This window comes from Anopheles funestus, chromosome 2RL (assembly GCF_943734845.2).
Source record: "Anopheles funestus chromosome 2RL, idAnoFuneDA-416_04, whole genome shotgun sequence".
Classification (NCBI taxonomy): Eukaryota; Metazoa; Arthropoda; class Insecta; order Diptera; family Culicidae; genus Anopheles; species Anopheles funestus.
In genome coordinates, this window is record NC_064598.1 from 67,178,383 (window position 1) to 67,196,167 (window position 17,785).

Consider the following 17,785-nt stretch of genomic DNA (forward strand, 5'->3'; position numbering starts at 1 on the left):
TACAGAAAAGAGGAATGATTAATTTTATCTACATTTTCACTGGTCTTTTTTCATCCGCCCAAGGACCTGAATCAGTAGAATCAAATGAAAGACAAACAAACGGAACAATAGACCAGTTCTGTGCTGTGACATGAACACAGAACGGTAACGAACTGGGCACGATACATTTTAAAATATAGAAGCGTATAATGTTTAAATTTTGTCTCGGTCTCGGTTAAATTTTGACTGTGTTTGGTTTTATTAGCAACAAACACTTTTGCAAGCAGCTTGCCTAACCAAAATTAATTTAATCAAATTTCAAGACTTTTCTTTATTTAAAATTCTATGTCGACCATGTTTATCACACAAAGACAACACTTATTTTCTGCTTTTTTTATAGAAAGGTAATTCAAATAACCCTTTTAATTTCACCCTTGGTTCTCCGAGCAAAACTAATGATTTTGCTACTTATAAACAAAAATAGAACTACTTGATTTCTAAAGGTTATAGAATTCGTAGCCATTATACTTATCAAGGTAATATTAGTTCAGATTTAGAGTTATATTTCTCGATTAATTTCAATGGGGATAAGGTGAACGTTTTGTTTCACAAAGAAAACAGCATCAAAATCTAAATTCAACTTACAATTTATATGTATTCACCATGTAAATGTTTTCTTTAAACAATTAACATTCAAATATACACATTAGCCACTGTGTTACGAAATCATTGGAAAATTGTTTTAAATTTAATTCTACTAAAAGCCTCTCTACAACCATCACTTCCATGTGTTTATTATACGAAGATTACACATCCTACACCCTGTGAAAAAAGTGTATGCACACCCCATTTGCTTCTGGTCGCCCAGAAATTGGTCCAAAGAAAATGGTCTTTGTCCTCGGGAAAGATAGGATTGTTTGTTTGTTGCAAATCTCCCCAAAAAAAAGGAGAACACGGACCATGTTACACACCCTTCTCGCTAGAGCTTTTCATTGCTTTCGTTAGTGCAGCTGGAATAATTTTAATTAAGTTGAATGGCGAGATAGAATATTTGGACAGTCATATCTTTTCTTCCCTCTGAGCAGCCGGTTCACCCTGTTCACCCAGTTCACCGTCACACTCTTATGGATTATTATTTTCGCAACTAGTATCATAAGCAAACAGAACGCGCCGAAATTGCTTTCGGTCACACACAGGGTTGCCGCCGTGTTGTACCAACGAACAAGGCCCGATGAGAACATCGCGTGCAAAACATCGTGGGGAAACTGCCAATGGATGGTTGGAAAATCCCGAACAAGCTAACCTATCCCTTTCCGTGCCGTTCCGGTTAGCCTCGGTGATCATTGTGAGCGTACATGTTATCACAGGTCATTTGCATAACCAAATCGTTAGCAACAACTTTAGCGGCTGGGGCCTGCCCGAAACTTTGTTTATCCTTTGCATTTTTGTCTAGTAAAAACCGAAATCGTCCTTCAACATGACAATCCGGTGGAACAGAAATCATATACAGTGGCCAACAAAAAAAAAACTACGGACGATGCCAGGATGTTTGTTCACCGAGTGATAATTTTTAATTTCTTGAGGAATGACCGTATTACCGTTGGAAAAATAAATACACCAACTAATATTTTGTTGTTGTTTTTATATTACTTTTATACGAGTACAGACCAATTTGAAGCAGATCGTATCTCCAAACTTTTTGTTGATTTCTTTATCAAATCTAGCATTAAAATAATCAACAGTTTTTTCTTAATAATATAATAATTGTTTTACATAGGAAAACTGTAAACTCCTACAATCGTTTAATAAACGTTTGTCACATTTATTACGAACCTTTCTATGATAAGCACAGAAAATCATTAATGGAAGAAATGATAACCAGGACAAACATTATCAACCACATACCTAAGTATCCACCACTAACATTCACTCTGCCACCCAGGGCAAATCCACAAACCTACCATCTACCCAGCGTATATGTTTACGAGCGATTAGAGCGCACTGAAAAGTCTGATTATCGCCCAAAATGAACCAAACACTGAACCCCAAGAAACGAGCAACATTATGAAAATCGACCACCTTCTCCCGCAAGATAAGCCGGTCCTAATGAATGTAAACCTTTGCCATCCATGGGGAAGAATACCCCCGGCTACTGTTTGGCTAACTTTTTCACTCGGTAAATGGAAATGGCCACACACAAAACGTACCTCATCCTTGCCCTTTACAATGCACATCTTGATGTCGTCGTCCGATGAATACCATGAGAGACGCGTCGTTTCCACCAGATCGTAGATGCTAAGATTGTAGACGATGTTCCTGCATGGAGAAAAGAAGAGAAAAAGAGAGAGAAAAGGAGAATTAAAGACCATTAAATTACGCAAAAATGGGCACGACGATTAGGTGTGTAAGATATACCGCGCATCACAGTTAGTTTTGCACCGAAACGACGTTGAACGCTTGGATAATGAAGCTTTATGGTATACAATTTGTGGAAATTTTATTATGGAACGTAGGGTGGGTATGTTCTGAAAAATTATGCGATTACTTTTCAACAAAATCTTCAATTTTTTTTAGATTCACTAAACGAACGGAGCATTTTCAGAGATATTTTTTTAAGTCTAACTATACTTTTTGGGATATTTTACATAACAAATCTAGAGCTTAAGAACTTTTTTCAAATCAAATAAGTAAAAAAAGCACTTTTTTGCAAAATTGTGACACGCACAAAAAAACGCTTATAACTAGCTTTCCAAGTAACGACTCTTCAAGGATGAAAGAGCATCGTTACGGTCGAAGTGGGCAAAAAAAAATGTGTACCTTTCCGCTGTTATTTCTCCCCACAAATGCAATCCGAAAACTTGGAAAAGCAGGCCAGTTTACAACACAATAGCGGCAATATGGAAAAACGTTCCCAGTGCCAAGTGCTTCCGAGTGTCCGAGTGGCGGAAAATGTCTCTTCAAGCTGCAATACCCACCACTCATAGTTGGAGGTACTAGCTGCACCACACATCAAGTGTACGTGGTTGGGTGAAAAACGAAGGTAAACTGTAGATGATTTTATGTTTCAGTGTGTGATTTTCAACACCTGTACACTTGCTTGCAGTCGGAAACAGGCCATTTTCCGTTGCGGTAGAATAAACGGGAAAATGGTTTAATTCATTTCACATGCAGACATATTAGTTTCTTCAACTCATTGCGTACAGTTAACGTGAACATGAAACCACAAATATTATACAATTGTGTGGTTTATTATACAGCATAATGAGATCAAAGTGTTGAATTGTTGAATGTTGAAATATGAATAAAAAAATAAAATTATTACATTTATTTATTTTAGATGAATATCGATTAATATATTTTTTTAATTTTTTTGTATTGTACTATTTTATATAATGCTTATATCAGTCTTACAATAGATAAAAAGTACTAAAAATAAAAAGTACTAAAAGTAAAAAGATACTAAAAATATGATACAGGGACGGTATGTGATAAACGGTGCCGATTCCACATGACAAGACCGGGTATCAAATCTCATCCGGATCGTCTCTCCAGTAGCAAATACTGACCTTCCTGCTTCATGCAAAAGAAAAGTTTTGAAACGGCCTGGCCGTTCTTAAGCAGCAATGAAAAGTATGATATTCTCACACCGAAAACATAATCCTTGTAACACCGTCCTTAATCTAAAATCGTAGTCTATTTCACATATTGTATCAATAAATAAAAAAATAAGTGTCTTTCTCATTAGACTTTGTGCGATACCATTTGAATAATGGTAGACGCATATTTTCCAGCCTTGGCGATCCTTTTTACATAATGGGTTCGTCTTATCAACCAAGTTGACAGTGAAGCGTCAACACTGAAGCGTCTTGAGCGATAAAAATACGAAGATACCTCTTTTCGTACCGTCCCATTATCTGAGCAGTAACAAAACCGGGAAAAGAGCAGCCAGTGCCAGCAGTCCATTAAATGTTGCAAAAACCATCATCATAATGTCAAACCACTCCACTACTCCCACATACACGCGTGAGCCTGTCAAACACATCTTAGCGAACCGCCCGTGTCAACCGCACAATCATCCAAAAGCTAAATATTTCGGTAGGCACGGGTAATATTCTACACAGCAGACAGCAATTAGGTGTCGTCATAAATTACGTTTATATTCATTACATCAATTTGTAACTGCCAGCCGGCAGCATCATCTGCCAAACGGAGAAATGGGTTCAAGTATCGTCACACATATGCCCACCATCTGATGATGTTGCGCACCATGCTGATGATCGTGATGGAATCTCAAAATTCACAAAACCCAACCCCAGAAAACTACCACACGCATGGAAATGGGTGCGAAAGTGATGAATTCAGCTGGCACGAGTTTCTCGAAAATCGTACAACAAAATTCCATTTCGATGCTCTGGAGAACTTCTCGGCCCATGCGGAACGTCGAATGTCGCGCACATCATTTTGACATGACGCTCTTGCGTTCTGTCAAAATCGGTCCCCCGCCCGTCATGGGACATACGTCGCTCAATTTAAATTAGTCAACCTTCGAAAAGAATACAACGCACAGCGCCTGTGGATATGGTGAGCAATGCATATTAAGCATTCTTAGAAGGCTGCAAGTACAGGAGGCGTCGAATTAATATCATTACATTCCAGATCTTGGTATACTGCTGGTGTTCTTCGTCTAGATAAACTAGAGCAGAAAAACAAAAACCCCACAATACGTTGTACTATCCGTTAGTTCTGCCAGCAGATTAACCAGACGGCCAATCAACACGCTCATAATATTAAGCGCAGCGCGGAGTTTGAAGATTTTAAACATTTACAATTAATGCTAATTTATGAAGGCACCCGTACCACATGTTTGCTACTGTATAGGGAGCTGGTCGCACGTTGTTGACTTTATGTTGCCATAAATATACACCCGAAGCCACGCACTGCATAGCGTCAAACCGAAACCCCTCGCAAGCAGGCGCATGAGAACGGAAGGTTACAATAAATCAATAAACAAACATCATTCCCAAGCACATGTTTTGCGTCACTGCATTCGCTGACAATGGTTGTGTGGAAAAATGGGAGATTTTTGTGGTGGTCAAGTGCAAGAATGTTTTGTTGCATTCTTTCACCCTATGGAGCTCAGCTGTTTAGAGGTTAATTAAGAAGCCGTGCATATTTATTGGCCAATGTTGTAGAATCCGTTAGGGATAGTTAGGGATCATCCGAAAGAGCATATCGTAGTTAAACGAAGTAATTAAAATAAACCTATAAAATAGCATTCTTAACCTATAGTCATGAACAGCCTATACCAAGCAAAAACGACCCACTTTGGCGTGATCAACACATCTTCTTCTTCTTGGATTAACGATCTCTAAGGTCACGCCGGCCATTTTTGGCTTATTAGACTTTTACCACGTAGCCGGATAGTCAGTCATTGATGTAGTGTGGAACCATTGCCGTTTAACACATACACCATCATAAAGCCCTCGTGGCATTTATAATCCATTATCATTATAAACATATTTTTTTAAAATAAAATCTTTCAATTTTTCATCAAAACGAATGAAAAAAGCAAGCCAAGTTTGTCATTTTAGTTAGACCCTATCTTCTTCTTCTTGGCTTAACGACCTTACAGGTCACGCCGGCCATTTCTGGCTTACTAGACTTATTTTACCACGTAGCCGGATAGTCAGTACTTGCTACGGGGGGACGGTCCGGATGGGATTTGAACCCGGTCCGGCCGTGTGGACTGGCGCCGTTTATCACATGCACCACCGGGCCGCCCCAAACCGACCCTATAACATAACTATTAAATAAGTAAAATTTTCAGCTAGCATTAGAAACGTACATTTCATAGTTGAAAAGAATATAAAATAACAACTATATCAATACAATATGTTTGACTGTTCAAATCAGTTTCTTTCGAGCACAAAAACGAAACAACAAACAATTAAATAAGAGAATGAATTCTTACCCAAAAATCCCACCATACACAGTCCAGTAAAAAGCAGAATCTTTGTTCAATGCACACTAAAACACGAACAACAAAAACCTATACAAATACCACTACGACATTGTATTCCATCACTTTTCCGACATTATTCCTCGGTTCTACGAGCCGTTTACATGTGCCAAAAACTTGCACCATCCTATCTTGCCACCAAGTGGATGGGCGAAATGCCAGGGCACTGTGTCGTGGCAAAAATGTCATAAAGCGTTTCACCAGCCAACGTATTGCCAGCCACCATTGTGACAGTTCCACCCCCAGTTTCCCTGGCACTGCTAGCGACAAACCTCTCGGTAATCATTTTTCATTCTGCTTCCCAGTGGCACATTTCACGAGTAAAAGCAAACTAATTTATCACACTGAATTACCACCGTAGGGCGCCTATCAACCGTCACCAGCGCTTGAGACTTCATGCGTTGCTGCTTTTATGAGTCCATTACAACCCGTTACAACACGCTATGGAGAAGAAGAATTTCATTCTTCGGGAGCATGATTTTTGCGAAGGAGCTGGTACTATATCGTCACTACACCGATGCGACCGTGTATACTTGGTTCAGTTCGGGGTGGGTGAGGGAGGGGGTTGGTGTGCTTGCAGTTGGCTTTTCTTCCGGCCATTCTCAGGTTGGGCTTTGCTAGAGCTTCTCCAAACCACCAAGTACCGGGTACTACTCCAACTTGGAACCGAAAGCACCAAGCTCTTATGCAACCGATCTGGCCGCGTCCTTGCTACCAACGGTCAAATGGGTATGACGACGGCTAGGTTTACTTCTTCGTGTGCATGACTTTCGTCGCCTGTTTGTCCAGAGACCAGGAAATGTTCCCGGGTGCACATCCGGACCTGCACCACGCTCGGTACACACGTCGGTAAATAATCAATCACTTCACTTCAGTAAACCTCGTGAAGCATCCACACTGACAGCCTTCCACCACTGGCCCCGATCCGGACGGGGCAACAAGTTTTTCCAACCGTAGCTCGAATGGTTCGAGTTGGTTCCGCTCCAAGAGAGGTGAGCGCATACAATCGGCTATGAACGTGTGCACTTACGGTGCATTGAATTGAGAGACGATGATGGTACTAGCTCTTGACGGGAAAGCGACGTTTCGAAGGTACCTATGCTACCGTCAACGTTAAAGACCATTTGCTTGTTGGCAATGTAGATTTTAAATCACTCCATTTTTATTAAACGTAAAAGTGACTCTGCAATCATTCTTTAGGAAATTAAAACAACATACTAAATCCGTTAAATTTAGCATATCAATACGTTAGTTCAAACAATGCGGTTGTTGCACTAAATAGTACGACCATACCAGTTCCACGTACCGCACAAGTGTCAAAAGTTGCCAGCAAAAGTTTAATTAAATTCGTACTCAAACAACCGGAACTCTACATCCAGTGCATCAACTCGACGTTACAGTAGCTGCGAATACCGAGTCCAATAAGCATGGACATAACATTCCTATGAACCACACACACATACACACTCATCCTTGTTGAGGAACGAGAACTATCATAACCGCTTGTACAATAACTTCCTAACTTTTCCCACTTGATTTTCATTTGGATATTACTACACCGTACATATTTCCCTCGTTGCTTTTGCTGTGCAGCACCAAGCACAGTTTGCTGGATTCGAGAATGACGCAATAAAAGTGCATCATAAGCATTTTTATTAATCCTTGTACCGTCCACCGGGGCTTGCAGATGCGATGCATCCGATGGCGCGCACCATATCCTCTCGGTACATCTTGCACGTAAAGCTTTTTTTTATGGTACATTATGTTTAATGTCACTTTATCGTATCTATTCGCTAGCGCCATAACTGGATGATGGAAGCGATGCATTTCATCGTATCATCACACTACCCTTTTTGGGCGATTTTCTTTTCGGTGAAGAACTGCTTTTTACACTACTTTGCGAACGAAGATCACGCTGAGGATCGTATTTTTTATTCGTTTTTTTCTACTTCTGATGGATTCCATCATTTGCAGCCATATGGTTCCATGAAACGACATTTTTCTTATCCTACGCATTACACAAACGTTTTTCGGAAGAAGAAATTATTTTCTGTACTATGCACAACGTCCGTTCCACGTAAGTAAACAAATCGATTTTGAAGCAAAAATTCGACTGATCATGGAGGCGCCCAGTCCCTGGTGAAATTACTTGACAGAGTTATACCTGGAACTGAAACCTGAATGGACGCACATTCAATTTACAAAAAAACTGAGGTAAAATTATGAAGGTTGGTTATAAACAAATAAAATTCTAATGTCGACCTAGAAGACAATTTTAGGTTCTTGGTATACAAACACCTACTGTTGGAAAATGTCTAACTTCAAAAATTTCTAACTTGAAAGACTCTTTTTGCCGAACACCGTTTAGCACATTTAGCTCGTAGGTAGTGATGGGTAATCCGGAGTGGAATCGTGGATCCACTCCGACTCCGCGTATGAATAATTGATTCCGACTCCGACTAAAAACCAAAGATGAGTCCAGTCGAATCCGATTGAGTCCGGTCGAGTTCGGTCGAGTACGGTTGAGTTCGAGTGGGTTTGATGGAGTCCCCCCATCCTCCACTCATTTCTGGCGGAATCATTCCGATTCCAACTACAGACGGCGGCGGAGTCGAACCGGCCCAACTCCGACAAAATTTATATTTTACCCATCACTACCCGTATGTGTGCCAAAAAATTGGTCTTTATTCGCCGTTTTCATCTTTAAGCATCTCCGCAGGCCCATCCAGCGGTTTTTATAGGTTCTTCTTCAATTCTTTTTTCTTATTTTCCTTATTTCTTATTCTCCTACCTTCTGACAGGTTTAATTCGTATGTGTGCTATCTTTTTTTAAGTTATGCACTTTTATGCACTTCAATATCCATATGGATACTTTCCACGTGGCTAGATTATTGAACATTTTGCTCCTAATTTTTTCGGTCAACTTAACTAACATTTCGCAGAAAATATTTTGTCTTTCTTCCAATAAACGCATCATCCCACCAAAAACCCCTTTCCCTAGAAGCGAAATCTCTTCAGGAGCTTTTCGGTAGCTAAAGCGTTAAAGCGACCACTCCTTTACTTCCCAGGAAAGACCGATCCGGTGTGACTTCTGTCGCGCTCGGTTAGTAATTTATAGCAGCGTTCATTTAATTAACATAAGATGAAAGAGCATAAATCACGGGACGATAAATTACGCTTTCTTGGAGAAATTCTTGCGATGGTTTTGTGCTTTTGCTTGTGCTCCACAACATGACTATAATTTAAGGGTAGCTTGCTCTAGTGGAAATCGTTCGTGAAACCCCTCCATGGCTAACGCATACCTAGGCCAAGGTTAATGGATGATAAACGATGATGGGGGAAAGCATTTGCGCTTTGGCCGTAGAAAGAACCGAACGCAACTTTTGCATGAATCTGTCTTAAGCCCGCTAGTTTTACCACCTTCATTTAAACACTCGTCAATAGGTTCTTTACGCGAAAGCTTATACACTACCCCGTGTAGGCTCTTTGCGTTTCTTGTTCAACTTTTGAACCACGCCCGTCAGCTTTGGCACACTCTCAAGAGCATGTTTTTGGCTGGTTTGGAGGGGGGAGTTTTTAACGCGTGGATGAGCAATTTTTACGTGCAAGTTAGTTTTGCCCATTTCCTTCGCTAATGGTTTTCGTGTAATCGCCTCTAAAAGTCAGCCAGTTGGAAGCAGTTGAAATGTTGCCCGTAATGAGCTGTAATAGTGTGCTGCAATTGAAAGAAAAGGTAGGAGCTATCTCTCATTCTCGCTAATGAAGTAACGAAACTGAAAGCTGTGGAAGATCTCGAATCTTTATATCCCAAGCTGCTGGTTAGCTAAAAACCAATTTAACAATTCTCCATATGGACAGTTTTGGAGGCCAAATATGAAGAGAATTAATTTACAAACTTTGAGCAATTACATGAGCACTTGTTTTTTAGAAATTGTCTTAAATATTACTTAATTTAGATAAGACAAAGAAACCTAAGAAATCGGAAATATGGTCCGGAAAAATCCGGTATCGGAAAAATAATTTGGGAAATAAATAAATGTTTAAAAAAATTATTTGTTAATTAAGGCATTAAAAATAAAAATAACTCTCGAGCCACCTACCCACTCACAACTCGAAATCGTAACATTTAGTTTAATTCGTTTAATATGTAGAAATATGACTTTCTACAGTTAACTTTAAACCCAGCTAAAGTAAGCTGTCAATAGAACTTACTCCACCATTTACCACTTCAAATAAAAGTGAAGAAACCCGAATGGCATGCTGTTGAAACAGAAGTTCAATCATAGCTTAACGTCTAATTAAATCTTCACCAAGCAATGCATAACCCTCGTGAAAAGCAACAAATCTAACGCCTTCCAAATCGGGCTTAACAAATACCTTCACAAACAAATGCGGCCACACGGACAAATGAAAGGTTTAACGGGTTCTTACGTCATACCCAACCGTGTTTCTTTCACGGGGCGTTTTTTTTGTTTTAATCCCTTCACTTCAATCAAGATCCTGCCCGGTACCGACACCGAAGTTATTAAGGAGTTATTAAATTTATCGCAAAACTTTGCCTCCACCCTTGAAACCTTCCCACCTTCAAAATGGTGCTCTATTTCATTCTCCCACTGCAGCAGTTCGTACTAGGAATTTTTAGAAAATCCCTTGTTCTACCCGCTTTTGAGGTCCTTTTTTTCGGTGAAGATTTTCCCCAGTCTTCCCCCAAACCGGTTTTGCAAATGGGGAGGGTTTCGTTTTTCATTCAGTCACGTTTTTTAATAGAGATATAAACAGCAGAAATTAATTAGTAACCGAACAAAGTTAAAACCATCGGAACGAACGGGCGTGGCTGACCGGAAGCAGCATCCAACGAAAGCACGGCAAGCCGTTGAGGGAAAGGTTGTTCTTTTCATATTCCACGATAATTAAGATCTTCTCAATTTGTTTTCATCTTCCTTCGGTACTGCTTTTTTCCGTCTTCTTAAAATGTTTGCTAACAAGCAACGTAAGGCAAGCAGCAGGTTTTACTGCAAAAGTTGTTTTAAAGATGCTATGATATTTATATACCTTAGTCTGATATGAAAAATTAACAATAATTGTTTTTCACAAGGTAGGACCGATACCTAATTCTGAGATAGAAATGCTAAAAAAAAGAAGAAATTGTTGAATGTTTACCTGAATTTTTTTTAACAATTTTTTAAGGAAATAAATTATAATTATTATAATCAACTTCATATAACATGAAGAAAATTTCGCATAATAAAAAAAGACTTCTAATGATTCGTTTGAACGCATCTTACAAAGTACGGAAATATTTGGTATTTATTAATCTTCAATTAAAAACAATTGAAATAATAACAATTAACACATCACTTTTGAATTCCATAGTGGGTTTGCTGTAAAACATATGTTTAAAATTTATTTGTTTTTTTTTTTAATAAAAACTATTTTTCATAAAAGGAACAGCTAGCAATCAGCGCGAAAACGACACATTTTTAAACATGGCACCTACACTCGGTCCGGTAACACCTCCGGAATACACACATTCACTCATACGTTCATTAAGTGATTAATATTCCGTAAGCAAATTAAAGCCTGATTCAAATGTGTCAAAACCCCCTAGAGAGTAGGTGTGGGCTATTTGATCAATAATTTAGTTGCATTATGTATGGACGTCTGGCCTATCCGGCCGTAGCGGGCATGAAACGGAACGTAGACCCACACATACGTAGCATGCGTTCCTTTGAACGCATAGCCTCTAGCGTGCATTCCTCTGTCCCACCATGTTGCATGAAACGGACAAACCCCTTTCCACACTCGAACGTCTGGCTGAATGGAAATTTTGTTCGTATTGATTTTCTGCGCCGAACCATCACCGAACAGGTCACGTGTGGCTTTCCCCGAGACGAGCATATGCGTCGAGCATCGTTGATTATGATGATCGACGGGAGCCTGATGGTTCGATGTTTCGCTGACTTGCATGTTCGTGTGTAGAGCACACAGGCCGTGTACCGTATCACACGCTGCAAATGCAAATGGATTCCAAACGCCCCGGTGTTCCCCGCCTTGCAACGGCAGCAGCATTAAAATCTAATGATATGAATTCTACAACGTTCGCGTGCGGAAGCGATTGTGCGGGACACTGCTGTTGTTGGCCACATGAGATCCTTGCTAAAATTATCGATGACATCAGTGTATCAGGTACGGTGTATCCTGGTAGTACGAAAAGAACACCACCTTCGGATGAAACGTGAACCTTGACAATAATAATTATTGATGCTGGTAATTACTTATTGATGTTTGCGCTCTCCATTCACATTTGATTGAATGATGATTATTTGCAATGAAAGGTATGTTCGAATTCGAAGAAAATTTGGAAATGTAAACCAATCATCTCATTACTATTATTATTTTTTTTGCGAAAAACCTTACCAAATTTGCTGCTGGTAGTGCACAGCAGCTCTTGCGTATATTGCATACCCAAAAACACAGAAATAATTTGTTGAATGGATGTGGGTTCATTTCCTTTTTACGGATCGAATTTAACGAGTATTTTTACACTTTTCGAAGAGATAGACAATAAATGCACATCATATTTAAAAACAGATGCCTTCTGAAAATTGTTTTATACTACCACTTCACATCTCATTCAAAGAAAACAACAGAAGTATAAAATAGTTCAATAATTTGTGGTTTACCATTATTACCATCAACTTATTAACCATTTTTTCTATCAAAAACTGTGAACTTTTGTCCGTCATTCATGAGTCCATGAAACAAGTTTTTAACGCATTATTATTTTCAATATAAAATAATCGAAGGTTCAAATTTCAAATATTATTGTCAATATTGTTAGCTTAACAAAAAAATAAAGATGACGTACATTCTATTACCGTTGGAATGTTTCCAGTTAATACCTACTGTGCTATTGTAGCTATCCCTGTAGAAGTCATTTAAAATGGACACTTGTCTGTATTGCAAAACCACACCACAATATACGCAAGCAAGCAATCCTGTGTTAGTACTTTAATATTCTTTAATACTGAAACACGAATCCATTATTTTCCTCCCTTGCAAACTAACCTTACGGCAAGCACGAAAATGAGTATTTGATTACGTATAAAATAATGGGAAATTAATTTCCCTTAAACGGCCACTTATTATTATACAGTTAGCTCATGGGCAATGTCGGTTTTTGTTTCGTTTTTGCAATTTCGTTTACGTACAATCGAATTAGAATCAACTGAACTCACAAATATAGAGGAAGTATAACAAAGCAGCAACAACTAAAATGGCTGCAACGATTACCTGCGCAACTAATGATAATTTATCGGAATGAAAGTTATTTAACGGACCATTTACGTCCGTTAATGTGGTATAAATCTGGAAATTCGACAACGGTAAAATTTATGAAAAGAAAGGAAGAAAAAAAACAAACAAGATTTATATTTGGTATTCCAAATAAACACAAAATAAACGGTTTAAAATTTGGTATAACTGCTAAAAATAAAGCAAAAAAGAAAATAAAAATTATTCTTAAAGCAATCATATCTACACAGCTGTTCCATTATTTTTCGATACAAGGAAAACGGTACACATCTGCTTACAGAACGTAATTTGCTTACATATGGTGAGGGATGTTATCGGAAGGGATTCCACGTAATCTAAAAAAAATAAGACCGTCTCACGCTTTACCTCAAGCGTAATATCATCGCCTAAAGTTATCAGCTTCCAGGTTGACAAGAAAGTGGGGGGAAACCGAAATCGAATTATTGCCAACCATATCGAATCGAAGAACCTACATTACCCGATGGTATTTCATCAATGCTGTAATGCTACTACTACCCATACACGGCGCTATGGTTTATCGATTTTTCACCACCATTCCCCAAAAACATCCTGGCCACGCAAAAATCGATGTACTTTATTTTCCTGCTCGCACAAACAGTATGTTTACCAAAACTGCAAAACAAAAAAACCGTCCTTATGTCACACAGCAGTAGTGGAACACGCACGGGACTGCTTAAAAATTCATCCCCAAGCTTTACGCTACCCTCGAGCATGCAGAAATGGTAGACAAGGACAACGACCGATCGTACGTTATTTGTTCCGTCGGTTTTGTTGTTTTTTTAGCCTAAGAATTCAAGAGGTTTTTTTTGCATGATAACAAAAAAAAATTCACCACCTGGTTACGTAATCATTTCTTTTTTACAAATGTAACAAAACTGTGTTCTACCTTATCGGGGTAAATTGTATCCCCAAAATACACACACATACAAAATGGGAGCAATTTTCAGACAGTTTTCCCTCGCTTTAAATCCCTAAGGTAGATAGATGGAAATGTTTGGCATGGAAAATGGGCCCTAAGTGCCGTCGACTGCGCCAAGCAAATTTATCCAACATTACAAATAATGCAGAAACCTTAGGCAGCAGCTTACGAACGGTAGAAAGCTTACGAAAGGATGCGAGAGACAGGGAGAGAAAAAGGGAGACAAATACCAATCCTGCGCCTGAGATAGTATTTGCTTTATCTTATGGCCGCACACATGATTTAACTTTTGGCAGCATTAATACTGTGTACAAGCGCGATAAGGGATAAGCGATATAGTACGTTACACCTCTAGAGATATTTGTTATAAGGTTAGGAGGGTTGTGAAGTGAAAAAAGGAACTGAACGTTGAAGAAAGCACTGATGAAAATAACATCAAAACGTACATTTAGTTAGTATTGCTTCAATTGATACAACTGTTTAAGCTATTTTAAAGAGAATTAAGACAATTTTAACCATTTTTAACATTTCAAAAATGAAGTAAATCAAAAAGCTTACAAACGAAATTCAAATGCAACAAATGCAAAAAGTAAACAACGCGGAAAATATTCAAGCAACGGCAACATACTTCTGCAAAGTTGCCAATTAAACTAGGATTAAACTTCAATCAATCGTTAAAGCGAGATGGAAGATATTCGCTTAACATGAGTCTCTGTGGTATATACCAAGCGCATATACACACCAGCGTAAATTTGAATAACAGCAACGATCCATGGGCCGCACAAGAATAAGCCACGATCGGAAGCGCATTAGCTGAAAGTTTGGTTATTAAAATCGACAGCTGCGTTAGCTGATTTCAATTCATACATTCCCGTCTTTCCGAAAAAGCAGTCAGTCAGAGACGTTGCGGTTGAGGAAAGTTTCCACCAACCTGCCTTGCGAGAGAGGAGGAAAGCACGTCGATAATTACAAATAATTCAATAGCATTTAACGAGAAAAGTTTCCCGTTTTCCCGTCCAACGGATGCTGGATCATGTTTACCGAACTGATGTTCTCCACATCCGGAACGTATGCAGAGGATGTGACTTTTCTATTCGTTTTTTTTCCTTACATTCACGCGTTTCCTCACCCCATCTGGCTGCTGTGCAAACGAAGACTTTACTCCATAAACACACGCCCATGTTGATGACTCACTTATGGTGTGGCAACTTTTCCAACCAATAGTTTGGAGAAGAAAGATGAAGAAAAGGATAAGGTAACACGGCTAGTTCTATCTTGACACTATCGTTCAGTGAATCATTTCATTTCACCCCTCTTATGTGGGTATTTGTACACCATTACAGCTTCGATCGTAAGTTGTATTGGGGGCTTACTCAAGCCTCCGTGGATTTGTTGGTGACTTATTATCAAAAATAGGAAGAGAAAATCCATAGCATGATACCATTCTTAATATTTCAAGTTTGTTGAACATTCATGTTATTTTAGATAACATTGTTATATTTTAAAAATTCCTTTTGATAAAAATCCATCCCAACGCAAATGCATCCTAACGTACGAACTAATTATGGACAAGTAAACGAGTCTTGAGTTCCGAAAAGAAGACTAGCGTACTTCAGCGAGTTTATTTTATGACATTTTACATACGAAAATTAAATGTCAAAATCGTACACTGTAATGTTTGAAATTGAATCAGATTGATAAACAGTATCGCGATTATCAGTTCTTATTTAGTTTTCTCTTAATATTTACTATAAAACAGCTATACAATCTTCCAACACAGCCATTTAGGCGAAAAAACACAAACTTCACAAAAATACGCCGACATTAGCAGCGCAGTTTTGCAATAGAAGACGATCATCGAAAGGAAAGGAATGGGAAAAAACAAAACGTACGAACAAACAAAAAAAAGGAAACTCCATCAACACTATTCAGATAAACGCGAGACTAGCTGACAGCCTCATCAATCATGACGAGTGCTTGTTTTTCCTCCAGTTCATCGAAAAAAGCTTCCTTCAGCGTGTTTTTCGTTTACTTGTCGCCCTGTGGCTTTGCAGTAAATGGTACAATATTCTGCCGAAAGGGGTCTTCGTAAAGCTGAACGCAGAGGTGAAGGTTGGGTCAAAATCTTCTACGCCAAGAAGAGAATATGAAGAGAAAAAGAGCTTCCTTTAGTGCTATCATCCAAAGAACAAGGAAATCTGTTTCGTTCCCCCGCAAAAATTCCCAACTCTACCTAAGGGATGGAATATCTCCTGAGGAAAGGCATACCGGTGTTCGTCATTAGTCTTGCGCGATGATAGACAGTGAAGATAACGGGTAAGGACATTTGCTGGTATTTTCCGTAAAAAAAGAGTGTGAAGAAGCGAAAAAACACTTTAAAAGAAAACAGTCTATAGCCAATGTTGCAGAGAGCCTTCTGTTATCAAATGTAAAGTGGCGCTGCTTGGGAAAGTCGTGATAAATGTTCCAAATGATCTTCTAGACCGTTTGCTAACTGCGCTCGTGCTGAAATTGAAATTCACTGCAAATTGATGGCACGTTTAAACTAATTTGTCACCATCGATCATGACATCCGCCCGTGAAGGGGAAAAAGGTTAGAAATGCGAGAGTTAATGGAGGTCGGGAAATGTTTGAATTCGTGATTCATTAACAGCTGACAGGCGATTGAATAAAATCAATCTTCCTATTGAGGATGATTTTTTAAAAACAATCCTTCACAAACACGCTAATTCATTTCATTTTACCATTAAGCGATACCAATTAATGTCTTCGGCCGAAAGAACTTCACACGCAGTAAGGTTAAAACGCTTGAATATCACAACATTCAGGCGGAACAATTTAAAGTTTAAGGAATTTCCACAACTGTTACATCATCATCATTTCAAAGCAATAATATTATCAACAGAAGCTAGGATCATCATGTGTTACGAATGCCAAACGTAAGAAAGTAATATCCATCAACACACAAAAACCGTGAAAAAGGTGAAAACATATTTTTGCACCCAGCATTTCAGTCCATGATGGCGCCACATTTCCCGAACGAAAACGGAAACCGTTTTCGAAAGAATCAATCCCAAAACAAAAAAACGAATGTGATAGCACGAGAAACACGAGAAAACCGAAGGAAAACTATTTGCCATTCGAATGAACAAAGGGTGTTGTCGGTCCGATGCCGATCACACCCTTGTGAGACGAATGACGACATTGGGTTGTATTTATTTGTTGTCAAAATTGATAGCATCTCCTGATGTTCTCACTACTGTCCTGATGTTGTCAAATACTGTTTAATACCACACAGATTCTTAAGAAACTATTCCATCCTACTTAATAGTTTCACTAACTATCAGGACAATTTCTATACTACGAACATCATACATAGGATGCCGCCGGTTGTTTCGAACTAGGTCATGACTTTCTGTGAAGGATACTACATTTTTGTTTTATCGTAACGGTCAAAGAAAATTTTTCTCTTTACAAATAAAACCTATTTCAAATTCTGCAATGTATACACCGTATAATATCTGCTTCCCTAG

The 17,785-nt window shown here is 38.8% G+C and overlaps 1 protein-coding gene across 9 annotated transcripts in view; it reads right to left on the minus strand.

The window, feature by feature from the left end:
• LOC125762290 (semaphorin-1A-like) overlaps positions 1–17,785 on the minus strand; it is a 161,968-nt gene that overhangs the window by 24,980 nt on the left and 119,203 nt on the right. For all 9 annotated transcript variants that reach the window (XM_049424213.1, XM_049424208.1, XM_049424206.1 and 6 more), the window contains one exon: positions 2,187–2,295. In XM_049424213.1, coding sequence (XP_049280170.1) covers positions 2,187–2,295 — 109 coding nt within the window. The remainder of the gene's footprint in view (positions 1–2,186; positions 2,296–17,785) is intronic.